This window comes from Felis catus, chromosome C1 (assembly GCF_018350175.1).
Source record: "Felis catus isolate Fca126 chromosome C1, F.catus_Fca126_mat1.0, whole genome shotgun sequence".
Classification (NCBI taxonomy): Eukaryota; Metazoa; Chordata; class Mammalia; order Carnivora; family Felidae; genus Felis; species Felis catus.
The window spans coordinates 219,536,250-219,549,907 of NC_058375.1; the positions used below are offsets into that span (position 1 = coordinate 219,536,250).

A 13,658-nucleotide genomic window follows, 5' to 3' on the forward strand; every position below is an offset into this window, starting at 1 on the left:
CACAAAGCCCTAGAACCCCAGGTGGGGACAGGGGGTCAGGGAGAGGAAGCCAGACCTGCCCCCTCCCGGAGGCGGAGGCCCCAGGCAGGCGGGCAGCCCAGTCCCGCCCCAAGGTGACAGCACCGACGGGTCCCGGAGTTCCCGTCTCTTGCTTCCTCCTGCTTCCCGACGACCCCTCTCCCGCACGGGCCTCGTTTCTTCTCAGCCGCTTGTTATTCTCGGTTTCTCATCTTCCGGCCACAGCTACAAATTCAGCTGACACGTGGCCTCCCTCGGCGTCGCGGGCACAGAAGGCCACCCCCGCGGGTCCGCGGGCAGCGCAGGCCCCCGTCACATGCACGCAGGGCCCCGGGGGGGCAGGGTGGACGCGGCTCCCGAGCTCCTTCCCCGGCCAGGCGCCGGGCGCGGCCTGCAGGGCAGCAGAGGCGGGGCCGCAAACCGCGTCACCGGGGGACAGAGGACCTTCCGGGGCACGCGGCGCTCTGGCCTCGAAAGGCGAGGGGCGGCGACGGGGCCCGCCGGCCTCCGGGTACGAGGGACCCGCCTGGAAGGACGGGGGAAGGCAGACTAGTGACCCGCCAGATGCCAAGACGGGGTGACAACGCAGGTGGCCGAGCCCAGGCCGCCACAGGGCGGGGGGGGGGGGGACCCGGGCCTGGCGGGGCTGGAGGCGCGTGCCGGACGCAGGACAGCCAAGAGTCTGCCTTTGGGACTCCCAGAAAGGGGAGGCTCTAGCCTCACGGACAAGACAAACGGCCCGCTGAGGGGCTCTTCTCATTTCCCGCCATGCCGCGGAAGACCACCCTACGGGCCGCAGGCGGTCACCGGGAAGAGCGGCAACTCGCGACTTCCCGCTGGCAAGCGACCGCTTCCCGAGGCCGCCCTCACAGACTTGGACCCCAGGGGCACGTCGCCGCGCCCAGACCCCGCCGCTCGCCCACCCACCACGCAGAACAGCGGCCACCAGCAGGCGCACGCGTGGGGTCAGCCGGGGCGGGGGGGGAGCCTGGTCCGCGGGCCCCCAAACCGCACACCCGAGGACACCTGTCAGAAGCGGCCGTCACGACGGCTGCGGGTGGCCGAGGGCACGGAGCGCAGCGACCCCTCCGCTCCGTGGGACCCCCAGGCCGCCTAGAATGCTACAGTCCAGACGACGGGGCCGGGACTCCTACAGCTCAGGGAACCGTCCGGCCTTGGCTGATAGGGCGTTGACCCCGGGGGGCCGGCCGCCCGAGGGCGACAGCAAACCCAAACTCCCAGAAGCGAAGCCGCGTCACAGCTCCCAAGACCCAGGGCCTGCCACGCAGCTCCGCGGCCCGGCCCGGCCCCACGAGGCCCGAGGACACAGCCTTCGCGACGCGCCTCCGGCGGTGCTCACGCATCTGTGATGTGGCCCACCGAGCCACGTGACATCGCTGGGCGGCCTCGCCCCGCGGTCCCGCGGGCACGGGTACACAGAGAGCGAGGCCACGGGCCCCGGCACAGTCACGTCTCCCCCACCCCGTCGACAGCGGCCATTCAATGGATACTTCGAACGGTATTCTACGGGTACGGGAGGGGTGGCTGAGACCCTGCGACGGAAGAAACTACCGGCCGGAAGCAGGAGGAGACAGACCCGCCAACGATTCCGCGTGGCCCCCGTGGCACACACCGCCCAGGGGCCGGCTGGCGCCTGACAAAGCCAAGCCTGGGGCTGAGCGCTGTCGCCCACGGGCCGTGCGGGTCTCCATGGAAAGGGTGTCTCGGGGGCATCCGGTAGCACAGGGTGAGGGCTCTCAGTTCCCCACAGCTGTGCTGTCCCGCATAGTGGCCACGGACCACGCGTGACCCCGGAGCGCTGGAAATGCAGCCGGTCCACACGGAGACGCGCTCCGTGCGTAGCGTCCACGATGGTGTCCCGAGATGCGTATAAACAAAACCTTTAACACGTTATACGTTAAAAGAACAGTTTGGAAACGGGAGGTTACTTAAGACACACTCACATTCCCCTTCCGGTAGCCAGGCTCCCAACGGTACTCCCGGATCCCTGCCTCCTGCTACTCACCCCTTGTCTGGGCCCCTCCCAGGATGCACCAGGGCTGCACGCGACCAGTGGAATAAGGCAGGACAGGGGCTGCGTCACTTTCCAGACGGCCGCAGGAGGCACTGGGGCTTGCACCTCGGACCTGGCGTTCTGGTCTCTCGGGGTGCTCACTGTGGGAGGCTCTGCTGGTGACGAGGCCTGAGCCTCCCGTCCACACCCACGTGAGTGAGCCCGGAAGAGGGTCTCACGGCCCTGGCCTTACGAGGGACCCCAAGTCACAACCCCCAGCTGGGCCGCCCCTCATTCCTGACCACGGAAACCATGAGCTAAGGCACACTTGTTGCTTTAAATCGCCGAGGTTAGGGTGTTGTGTCACACAGAACAGATGAATTATACAACCCGGGGGTTTCTGTTTCATTTCAGGCTGGCTACCGGGAAAGGTAAGATTCTCTCTCGCTTTTAATCTGCCCTGTTTGTATCTCCCGGACGGTGCTTCTCTCCGTGGTGGTAAATACAGTGGAGCCTATTATGGTCACAGCTGTCACAAGTGATCTGTCCACGATGTAGCACAGCTTTGCTACTGGCTACTAACACGTGGTTCTTTCCAATGTATTTAATTTTAACCCTGGGCTCAGGATGAATATTTACAGAGACTAACTACAGTAAATAAGTAAGGAAATAAATCTGTTAGTTCTTTCTTATTAAATGCAAATGAAAAGAAAACAGTGCCATATTTTTCCAATTCTAAAGGATCAATGGGGACAACTGAGAAAAGACCAGTCCCAAGAAGGAAACGCAAAGGATTTATAAACGCACCACCCAGAGGTGGTCACTCGTCCATCAAGATTCTGGCGTTTCTTCTCGCTGGTAATTTTTCTACTTGGGGACGCGTTATCTTTTGGGATGAAACGAAACGTCAAGCGCGTCCCTTAAGCCCGCTCCTGCCCTGTGCCTCGGTGACTTCCCCACAACGCGCGGCAGGCACCACAGTCAGCCCGGCCGGCGGGCCTCCGGCAGGTTGGGGTCAGCACAGGAAGGCGCGTCCTGTGCGTCAACGCGGCGTCCGGCCGGTGCGCAGGGGCCCCGCCGCCCCCTCCCGAGGAACCCGGCGCGGGGGGGCCCCGCAGGCGCGCACGCGCCCCGCCGCCCCACTTACTTTGATGTGCTCGTGCAGCTGGGCCTCGTGCTGCCGGGAGAGCTGCTCGTGCTGCCTCTGGAACTCGGCAATGAGGATCTGCCTCTGGAGCTGCTGCTTCTGCTTGAGGGCCAGCAGTTCCTGCTGCAGCTGCTGCTCCCGGAGGGTGGGCTCCGCCACGGGCAGCGCGAACTGGTGGTCCAGGCGGAGGTCCATGGGCACCGCCGGGGGCGCGACCTGCAAAGGCAGCGCGGAGGCCACATCCACTGCGGGAGAGAGCACAGCACAGAGGCGCCGGTCACTGCCGCGGCACGGCGTCCCCGGGCCCCTCCCCGCCCCCTGCCCGATGCCCAGGGGCGCCCCTGGGCTAAAGCACGCTGCCCCGCCCCCCCCCTTGCCAGACGGGCTCAAAATGCGGGGCTCGGGAGGCCTTTGGGGCGTTCCGGTGGTCAAGGGCAGAGACGGCGAGAGCGAGTGGGAGGTCAGGCCGCGACAGGCGCCCCCCAGACGCACGCCCCGCCCCGCGCCAAGCAAGGAGAGGCCCCGGGGGGACCCAGCGGCCGCCCTGACGTCGTCCCCGAAAGTCCCGAGAGAGAGAAAGAAGCTGGCTGTAAAGAGAGCTAAAGGCGAGTGCGCGGAGAGGCCAGCCGGCCTGCGCTTTTCTCCTTCCTCCTCGCGGAGCCACTGAGGGCCTGTGCGCGCGAAGCGCAGAAGAGCGCGCGCCGCTGCCGGGGTCCCCACGGCCGCGACAGCCCCGCGTTTCCGTGGAGAGGCGCGCGCCCTCCCGGAAAACGTGTTTCCCGACCGCGGCCAGCGAGTGAGCGCCCGCCCGGCACGTGCATCAGGGTCCTGGGCCGCTGCGCTCCACCAAGGAGTGCATTTTCTTCCTCCTGCTAATGTACTGCCGAAAACGAGCTCAAGTGATTCCGATTAGAAACAGAAGCGAAATCGGTCTTGATGCTTACAGATCAATACCAAATTGCAGACAGGAGAAGCGTGCACAAAGTTTTAAATTCTGGCCATCACCCCATAACCACGGGGGGACTCCTCCTACGGCAGGTTCGAGGCTGAAAAGCACAGGCCGTGAGTGCTGCTTCTCGGCCAGGCGGGGGAACAGTCCCCTGCAGGGGCAGCTGCCCCCCCACCGTGCTCCTGCAGCTCACAGGCCCAGAGCTCCCCACCCCTTCCAGAGAGCTCCCCTCAACCCGCTCTGGGCCCCTTTCTTCAAGTGACTCACCAGACCCAGGGCCGCGGGGCAGGAGACTGGGGCTCCCGCTCCAGGGAGCTCAGTACTCAGGTGGGAATTCAAATTCAACGGAGGCAGGCCACCCCAGTTCCTTACCATCAGGGCCACCTCTGGCCGGATCCTCTGCCGGTGGGGCCACGTTATGCACCTGACCTTGTTCCAGGGTCTCCTGACTGGCCCGCCCACGTGCCCCGGGACCTGACACCCAGACCACAGGGCCCTCCGATTCCAGCCATCATCTGGTTCCTTGGGGAGTCGGTACCCCGCAACCACACAAGCCCAGAGCTCCCGGTAAACTGGCGCTTTCGTGGAACCGCCCCTCAGGACGGAGCGTTTCTGTGGTCACTGCGCGGGCACAGCCCTGCCGTTCTGATGAGGCAAGGCTAGGAAACACTGCTGAGGGAGAGGCCCAGCTCTGGCAGAAGCCCTCGTTGTAGTCACCTGGCCTGAGCCCCAGTGTCCTGGACAAACACGTGGCCGTGGAGCCTGCAGGGCGCGGCTCACATAGTTGGAGTCCTGGATGCTGCCCGGGACGGGGCGTCCGGCTCCTACACAAAATCTCGGTCTCCTCCACCCCCAGGACCCGGAGCCATTCAGGCTCCAGGGCCTGGAGCGCTCCGAGGCCCATGGGGCAGGGCTGACAGGGGCCCCAGGGCCTGGACCAGCTTTACCTTGAGGAGTGCCTCACCCTGGACCCCCAGGGAACAGAGGGAAGAGACAGAGCCACCCAGAGGGTGGTGGGAAAATACTCTGTATTCGACCCTCTTAGAAAGTATTCCCTTGTCCTATCCTTTGGGCCCCGACAAGGCCAGGATAAAATGCCAATGCACTGTTTATCTTCCGTTTCCCCCCATCAGTGAGATGCACCCTCCAGCTGTGAAAATGTATGCAACCAATTATTTCTAATGGCGTATCAAGCTTTGATATATTAAGAGGGTTTTATTTGCTGTTTCCATGAGCAAAATCTACACAAATAAATTGTTTTTCATGAACAGGAAGGACCAGGGAGCAGCGTTATCCTACCCATTCCTACCACGCGGAGCTGGGAAAGGCTGGATTTTATCAGTTGCCTTTCTTGATCATTTTTATTATGAAATATAGAAAAATGGGAAAATCACATAAACAGCAGTTGTAGAAAACCTCAATATCTTCCTCCGTTTGCTTCAGACTCTCTTTTAAGGAACACACACGAGGGCAGGGAGGACAGCTCCGTGAGCAAATGTGGAGGAAAGAGGGCGTCACTGGGCTCCTTACAGGACTCGACGCCCACTCTTCTCTCTCAAGGGAGTGTGTGATCCCTCGCTCCCGAGGGTGACCGTGCGGGACGCCTCCCGGAAGCACTGTTACTGCGGATGGCTACCCGGTTTCACCCTTGTGTGGCCACGGGTGCAGCGAGAAGGCTGTTGTCCGCGGACCCGCTAACGTGCCTCTTACGCCGCAGACACAGGTGAGCATGGGGCAGGCCTCCCCGGGTTAGTCAGCCTTTGCTCTCTAAGGATAAACCCGACTGTGTCTTGCAGGGTCACACACGCCCACGCAGGCACCGACGCACTGAGCCTGTAAGCCTCGCGGCGAGAAGGTTCGACTCCCTTTCCAGGTGAGAGCAGCCCCGGGTTGCCTGGCGAAGCAACAGTGTTTTGGTTTAAGTAAACAGCCACAGAGAGCGTGTGACATCAGCACGCTGCCCTGCGTGGTGTCAGCTGCCTCACTTCGTGCGCCGCCCCCCACCCCCGCTAGAAGATGTGCAAGGGGTCCCATCTTGCCTGGGGACCCGAGATCTTCCGTGGCACAGAGCCCGGCCCTGAGCCGCTGGTCAGAAGACCCGGCTGCTGTTCATTTAGCAGATCCCCTCCTTACTCCAATTTTTCACGTAGGGGCTCAGGGGACCATCAGAAATGTCTAGCGGTCAATCCCTTTAGGTGCTGACCACAGAGCAGCTTTTTAGTAACTTCAAAAACACGGCGGGCTGAACTTTTCTACGAACACGTTCGTTTACTGGGGAGCTGTGTGGGGCCCTGTTGCTCTGTGCTGGGCGCGGGGACAGCCCCAGGCCAGCCTGTAACAGGGCTGGGGGGGGGGGTTCATCCACACGGGGGCACAGCGTGAACAAGGGCCGGAGGTCAGGGTGTACGTGGAGGGGCGTGGGGACGCAGGTTGAGGGAAAACTCAACCCCCACTCAGAGGGCAGGGTCTTCACGCGCAAATCCTGGAGCGTCCGTGCGGGGCCAGAGCGGGTGACAGCGCAAGGGAGGCCGGGCCTCAGACGCAGAAGGGCGGGCAGTGGGGTGCCTGCCACGGGGAAGCACGGGGGGGGGGGCACCGCAGGGGAAGCAGCGCTCAGGTGGGGGCGCGGGGCAGGACCAGGCTGTTTGGACGGTTCCTTCTCAGCAGCGGGCCGAGGCGGGCTGTGCACATCTGCCACATGCAAGCTGGAGCTCATTTCGTTTCCTCAAACCTTTCCCAGATCCTTCTGAGGCTGGAAGCATAGGGAACCTTCCAAGGGAGCACTGCCCGGCAGCCCCCGCTGGTCCTTCCCCAGACACGAAAGGCCGAGGTCAGAGGATGCTCGGGGGCGAGGGGCCCGCACACGACGGAGGGGGCCCGTGAGCGGGGCGCGGAGGGTGAGAGCCGGGACACGTGCGGGTGTCCGCGGGACGGCGTGCTGTTCTCACTGCAACGTTCCTTTTGCGTTGACCGCTTCTTAGCCAGGGAGGGCCTACTGCTCGCTTTACCACACAAACCTCGCACAAAACTCCGTTCTTCTGCTAAAGAAGGCTAAGAGCAGGGCACGCAGAGGGAAGAGCTACTCATTACCTACGTCAGCGGCGCCGTAAGCGGCTTCTGCCGGTGGAAACAACACCGCGTCTGCAGGTAGACACGAGAGGCGGTGTGGGAACGGACGCGGGACAAGGAGACCCTGTCGAGGCCTGCAGAGAAATGCCACCTCCTTATCCCTCCTGCGCGGCCAGTCAGGCGGCCCGGCGGGTGGGCGACGTGGCCGGAGCCCCGCTGTCCCAGGCCTGGTACAGCCGGGGTGGGGGGGGGATCACGGCCACTGTCCCCCTTCTTTCCAGCTGCTGGCGGGTGTCTCATATGCGACTCGTACTATTTCTGTATCAAAAACCATTTGACAGGCCAGGCATTCTCCACAGAAGCTGCCAGAGCTTTTGACCCAAAGCTCCCCGAAGAAAACAATACAACCTTCTCTACTTAAAGAATGCAGCATCCAAACAAAAAAGCCTGTATTCTCATGAATATTTTATGTGGAGTAGAAAATTGCTTTTATAGGTTGTGCCTTGAGAAACATAGTAATACAGTCGGACTCATGACGTTAGTAGAAGCACAAAGGCCATATTCAGCGTTTCGATAAGAAACGGCACGGCTGTGCTGTCTGAATGACAAGTTCGCCATCGGAAAGCGAAAAAAAATCTGCCAGTCTCTATGTTTTAAAATAAATGATCGTCAAAAAGGACACTGTAGTTTTCCATTACGTGGGTTAGATCCTCTCCGCTAAACGCCGTCATACAGATGCGAAATAAAGACGAGCACTATTCTCTAGAAAACATGGCCAAAGTTTAGGATCTGTTCAAGTAAAGAATGACTCATTCAGACGCAGGGAAAAATAATAGATATTTCAAGCATGTAACTATGATTTCCTCTTACTCTGACATTTTGTCTGTGTGTGACGGGGGGAGGGAGGAGGAGGCGGGGGGACTCTTGGAAATGTGTAACTCATGCAGAGTGAAACACCTCGCGCACGCTGAAGGACGCGTAGTCAGGGCAGAGCAAGAGTGAACGAAGAATCAGAGAATCGCCCGAAATCGTGTGCCCGCCCCCCCCCACCCCCCACAACATTCTGGCTTGGTCACGCATCCCTGCTTTTCTTTATGGTGATGCCATCCACGCGCGTGTCCCCAAACACCCATTCTTTGGCTGACAGCAGTGAGCACAAGAGGGTGACGGAGACTCCCAGGAAGAGGGAAGAGGCTGGAGTCCCGTCTGCCTTTGGCTTCCGGGATAGCTGGCAGAAAGAGGTCTGTCCGGGACGAGGTCACGAGTGACCCCCAGGAAGCCAGAGGCCACCCCACTGCGGCATCTGGTGGGGCGGATGCAGAGTCCCTGCTCCTGCGCCCTCGGTGGCCAGCCTCCACCCTCGGCCACGAGCCACCGCGAAGGCTCCTCGCGCAGAGGAGCGAAGGGGCGGGGCAGGGAGGGGAGCAGGAGGGCCTGGCCCAGACAGGTCAGCGACAGAGAAGGGTCTGGGGCAGGCTCCCGGGCTCAGGTCCCCCAGGCACAGGCACCTGCCCAGAAGCCAGAGAGTTCCCGCCCGGCCAGGTGGGCCAGGCTCCCCTGAGCAGCTGCCATCAGGGGGCCGGCCTCCTCCTCCTCCTCCAGGGGACGCCCTCCTCCGTCTCTGTCCCCTCCTCTCGTCCTGCAGGATCTCAGGCTCCCAGGGTGCCTTCGAGAGAAGGCCTGGGGAGGGAGGTTCTGCTCGTAGTCATCTCCCCTCCATGCACTGCTACCTCCAGAACTCCAGCCGGAAACTCACTTCCTTTAGGATCCTAGAAGCACCACTGTCTGGCCCTCCTGTTCCCAACATGGTTACTGAAAACTGAAGCCATCCGGATTCTGGATCCTATGACGGGACGAGATTTTTCTCCCTGGAAGTTTGTCAGGTCTTGTCCTGGTCCCCAGGGTTCTGCAATTTCACGATGACAGGGCTTGGCTCTCCTCCGGCCAGGGCGGGGTACTCAGCTGGCCCGGTCAGCGAGGCAGCCTCTGTCCTCCCCCGGGGACAGCCTTGAGTTATCTTCTTGGGGCTTTCCTTTTTGCACTCTCTGCTTCTGAAACTTCTTATGTTCGGTAGATCTCGAAGGGTCCTCTGTTTTTCTCTCTTGCTTGCTTGTGCTCAATTTTATGAGCTTCCTTACACACGTATTCTCACCTCTTCATCGGGTTTCGCACCATTTCAGCTCTGACGTTTTTAACTGACGACTCACCGGCCACGTTCAGAGAACGACGGCCCCTTAAGAGCATCGTGCTCTCACGTGGTGGACGAGGTACCTGCTCTGGTCTGGGAGGACGGCACCGATAACCCTGCACAGTCTCGGTCCTCCCACATCTGTCTGTTTTGCCTTCGTCTTCCCGGCCGCCAGGCTGCTCCGAGTACGGGTGTTGGCAGGGACTCCCACGCAGGCTGTCGGCAGAGTGGGGCTCTCGCCCAGAAGACTGTCCGCGTGGGGTGGCCTTACTTCCTGGGGAGGAGCCTTCCCACCTTGGCGTGGTACTGAGTGAGGGTCTCCGTGCTCGCCGCTCATCGGGAAGGCAGCTATGCCCCTGCTCTTGTTACGGTGCCCATGCCCTCCACCTGCTGGTGTCCCCCCGCCAGGGCCTCTGGATTACGTTCTCCTGGAGGAAAAATCCTCCAGCGGGCCACCCCCGGGGGGGGCTCACTCCGGAGCACAGTGGGGAGCACGTCCAGGAGTCTAGCGTGTCTGACTGGCCGCCCTTCCCAGCCCCGTCACAGATGGGGGCCGCTGCCCCAGGAGGGGCGTGTGCGGCATGTCCGTGGGGGTGGGGGAGTGGCGAGGGTCTGGCACACGGGCCTTGACTGACGCACCTGCCTTCTGACCCCCATCCCGGGCCGCTGCTGATGCTCCCTCTTCCACTCGCCTGTGCCTGGGGCCTATGACCTTTCTCTGCAATACGTTTTTAAAAAATTTTTTATGGATATTCTCAGAAGCACACAGAGGCGGACAGTTGAATCAAGTCCCAGGGGTCCATCCCTCAGTTCCAACAACTGCCAACTAATGGCGAACCTCATGTCTTCTGCGTGACCCCCACCCCCTTCTGTTCTGGATTACAGTGGGGGACACCGGCTGTCAAGGCGTTTTTTTCTATAGTAGTTCGGAAAGTATCCCTGAATGAACTCTTTTAAAAAACACAATCTTGGGGCGCCTGGGTGGTTCGGTTGGTTAAGCGTCCGACTTCGGCTCAGGTCATGATCTCGCGGTCCGTGAGTTCGAGCCCCGCGTTGGGCTCTGTGCTGACAGCTCAGAGCCTGGAGCCTGTTTTAGATTCTGTGTCTCTCTCACTCTGACCCTCCCCCGTTCATGCTCTGTCTCTCTCTGTCTCAAAAATAAACAAACGTTAAAAAAAAATTTAAAAAAAAAAACAAACAAAAAAAAACCACAATCAGGGGTGCCTGGGTGGCTCAGACGGTTGAGCGTCCGACTTCAGCTCATGATCTCGCGGTTTGTGAGTTCGAGCCCCGCGTCGGGCTCTGTGCCGACAGCTCAGAGCCTGGAGCCTGCTTTGGATTCTGTGTCTCCCTCTTTCTCTGCCCCTCCCCTGCTCGTGCTCTCTGTCTCTCAAAAATAAATGAACATTAAAAAAAAAATTTTGAAACCACAATCACATCCTATTAATATACCCAAATAAATGAACAACTCTTCCATGATATTATCAATTGGCCTCAAAGCATTCCCGTTTTGAGGAGTGTTCCATACATGCCTTTTAAACTATATTCAAATTAAGACCCACATAAGGTCCTTACATTCTATTGGCTGATAGGTGCCTTCAATTCTTTTGCTCTAAAGGCTTCCCCTTCCCCCCTACCCCAGCACCCCCTCCAACTTATGGGCTACAGACACTGCCCATCTGTCCCTCGGAGTATGCTCTGCTCTGGACGTCGTGGACAGCGCCTGGGCTGCAGGTGAATGTGGTGCCCTGTGAGCTCTGGAGCCCGATTTCCCAGCAAGACCACCTCCCCACAGAGGTTCCTTGGGCTCCTGCGCGTCCGTGGCTCTTCTGCCCACATGGCTGCTGAGGTGATGTGGTCAGGTGCACCTGTCCAGGGATTCGCTACCTTATTTCAGTACCGAGGAGGGACCCCGACCCAACCATCTTCCCACTCTGACAGTTTCCAGAAGGAAGGCAGGGCAAGCGCCTGATTCTCTTCCTTTATTTGCCAATTTCTGAAAACAACGAGTTGGTCCCCAGCGTCCTCCGTATGTGAGCGACGAGGAGGGGTTTTGTTTCTCCAGACCGGGTCAATAGAGTGCACGGCAGCCCCCCTCCCTGAACAGCGAGGGCCCTTCAGTTTGGCCCGGAAGCCGCCCGGACGCCCGCTGCAGCCCTCCGTTCCGCCGTGACCGGGTGTGCCGGGAAATTCTCGCACGCTTTTGATCTCTGTGTGGGATCAGGTGCCGCTCCAAGGAGGACTGGGTCCTTCTGGTGGGAAGCAGTGTTTAGAGACCACACCCGCGTGTCGCCCGCGCGTCGCGTCCAGGCGAACTCTGCTTGTGACCTGGGTCTTTTCGGGGGGGTTTTGTGAATTTCGGGAGAAAGACTGGACACCTGTGTTCAACCTGCCATCTCGCTGTGGAACGTCAGAATGCGGAACCCGTTGACAGTATCATTCCAAAGCACTGAACACGCATAGTCCCGTTGCATTCAAAAAACTGATTTATAAAAAAAAGCAAAAAACAAAAAAAACAAAATACTGATTTATATGTAATACCGCTTTCCCCCAAAGTGGTCTCGAATGCATTAAAATTATTCTATTTAACACTGTGTTGTGTGTGTGTGTGTGTGTGTGTGTGTGTGTGTGTGTGTGTAAGGGGGAGATGAGGTGTGGAGGTCAAGATTTAACATGTAAAGATTCAGATGTAAAAACTTAAAAATAGTCTCTAGGGAATGCATACAGAGTAAGTGGCCTTAGCCTCGTGTGTGGCTAAGCATATACGGGTGTCTCATCTCTGTGTGTCTCATTTAGACGTCTACATGCAACGCCAAAGAAATAAGCTTATATTAACAATTTACTACAAGTCACCTCATGCCTGAAAAATCAAAAGGATTATGGCACATGAAGAGGTGATTTGGTTTTATATTGTTCTGTTTTCAACGGAGATCAAAATGTAAAAGAAATAAATATAGTACATAGAGGTACTCGTGGATTTTTATAGGTTCTATATATGGGAAAGTTTCTTACTCTGGTGTGGGGCAGGGAGAGATATGCGTCTTGTGCAGACTGTATTAAAGGTAACCCTTTGAACTGTATTTTTGTGCATGGGATTTCCATGCAGGGTTCTAGAAATCAAGAAGGGAGCAGCATTCACTTTTAGGCCCTGGTTTACCCCCTGCGTCTGCCTGCTAAAAACAGGATTCTGCCAGAGCCTGCCTCAGTCCTGGATGTCCCGTTCCAGACTGCGATCCTAACCGTGAGCCTCCGCTAGGGTCAGAGTTGCCGGAAAACTTCAATCTGCAGACACAGAGAGCACACCGAGCAGGAGAAAACAAAAAATAAGTCAAGAGTCAAATAAGTATCTGGAACTGCAGATACTGAAGGAAGAGTTCCAAAGACCTTGAAATCAAAGCGTGGTTGTTCTACAGGGGAAATGGGGTAACGGCCAGGGTGATGGGTCCCCGAGTGCCGAGAGAAGGCAATGGCCAAGCTGGAATTCTGTGCTCCGGGACCTGTCTTTCAAGAACAAGCATAGAATGCACACGGAGGAACTCGCCATCAAGCCTTCGGCGGGGGAGAAGGTGAGCAGAGAAACGTACACGAATCTGAAGAAGGGGAGTCCAAACAAACACTGTCTACGCAAAGTAGGAACAAGACCACCTAAACTAAAAGGCCACGAAAACACTGGGCAAGAGGCAGGTATGCAGGCGTGGCAAGAGTTACCAGTGTTCTAGACGCTTGGGGCAGAAAATACCGACTTCAGACATTCTGCCTTCGTAACAGTAATGTTTCCCACTTAACTTCCAAAGCAGTGGGGGTCCGAGATCGATCAAAAAGAATTTTAAGGAGAAAAAAGAAGTATGGCTGTTAACCACACACACACACACACACACACACACACACACACACACACGCAGAGCTGGGCACCTCCCGATGCAGGTGCACACCGCAACTATAAAGTCTTGCCAGAAAGAATCACACTTAAATCTGACCAAACCCCTCGATCTAAGTGCTAATTTACAGGAAACACAGACGACAGCGGTCCATCTTAAATGATAAGACGGGACATGGGTGAAATCAAGCAGGATTTAAAACACAGGAAAAGTCCACAAGACACGCAACTGAGCGTCTTCAAAGATGAACTTCAAGGGTCAAAACAAACAAGTAGAACAGGCCGGGAGGAGAATGTATGGATGAGTGGGAGGGAGACTTTATGAGACATACCAATCACCGTGTGCGTGTCAAGTGGACCCCGAGGCAAACGATAAACTAAATATGTGTATATTAA

At 58.3% G+C, this 13,658-nt stretch overlaps 1 protein-coding gene across 7 annotated transcripts in view; it reads right to left on the reverse strand.

The window, feature by feature from the left end:
* HDAC4 (histone deacetylase 4) overlaps nucleotides 1-13,658 on the reverse strand; it is a 294,826-nt gene that overhangs the window by 111,656 nt on the left and 169,512 nt on the right. For 6 of the 7 annotated variants that reach the window (XM_023259940.2, XM_045034698.1, XM_023259939.2 and 3 more), the window contains one exon: nucleotides 3,180-3,424. The exons of the other annotated variant lie outside the window; for it this stretch is intronic. In XM_023259940.2, coding sequence (XP_023115708.1) covers nucleotides 3,180-3,424 — 245 coding nt within the window. The remainder of the gene's footprint in view (nucleotides 1-3,179; nucleotides 3,425-13,658) is intronic. 7 annotated transcript variants of the gene reach the window in all.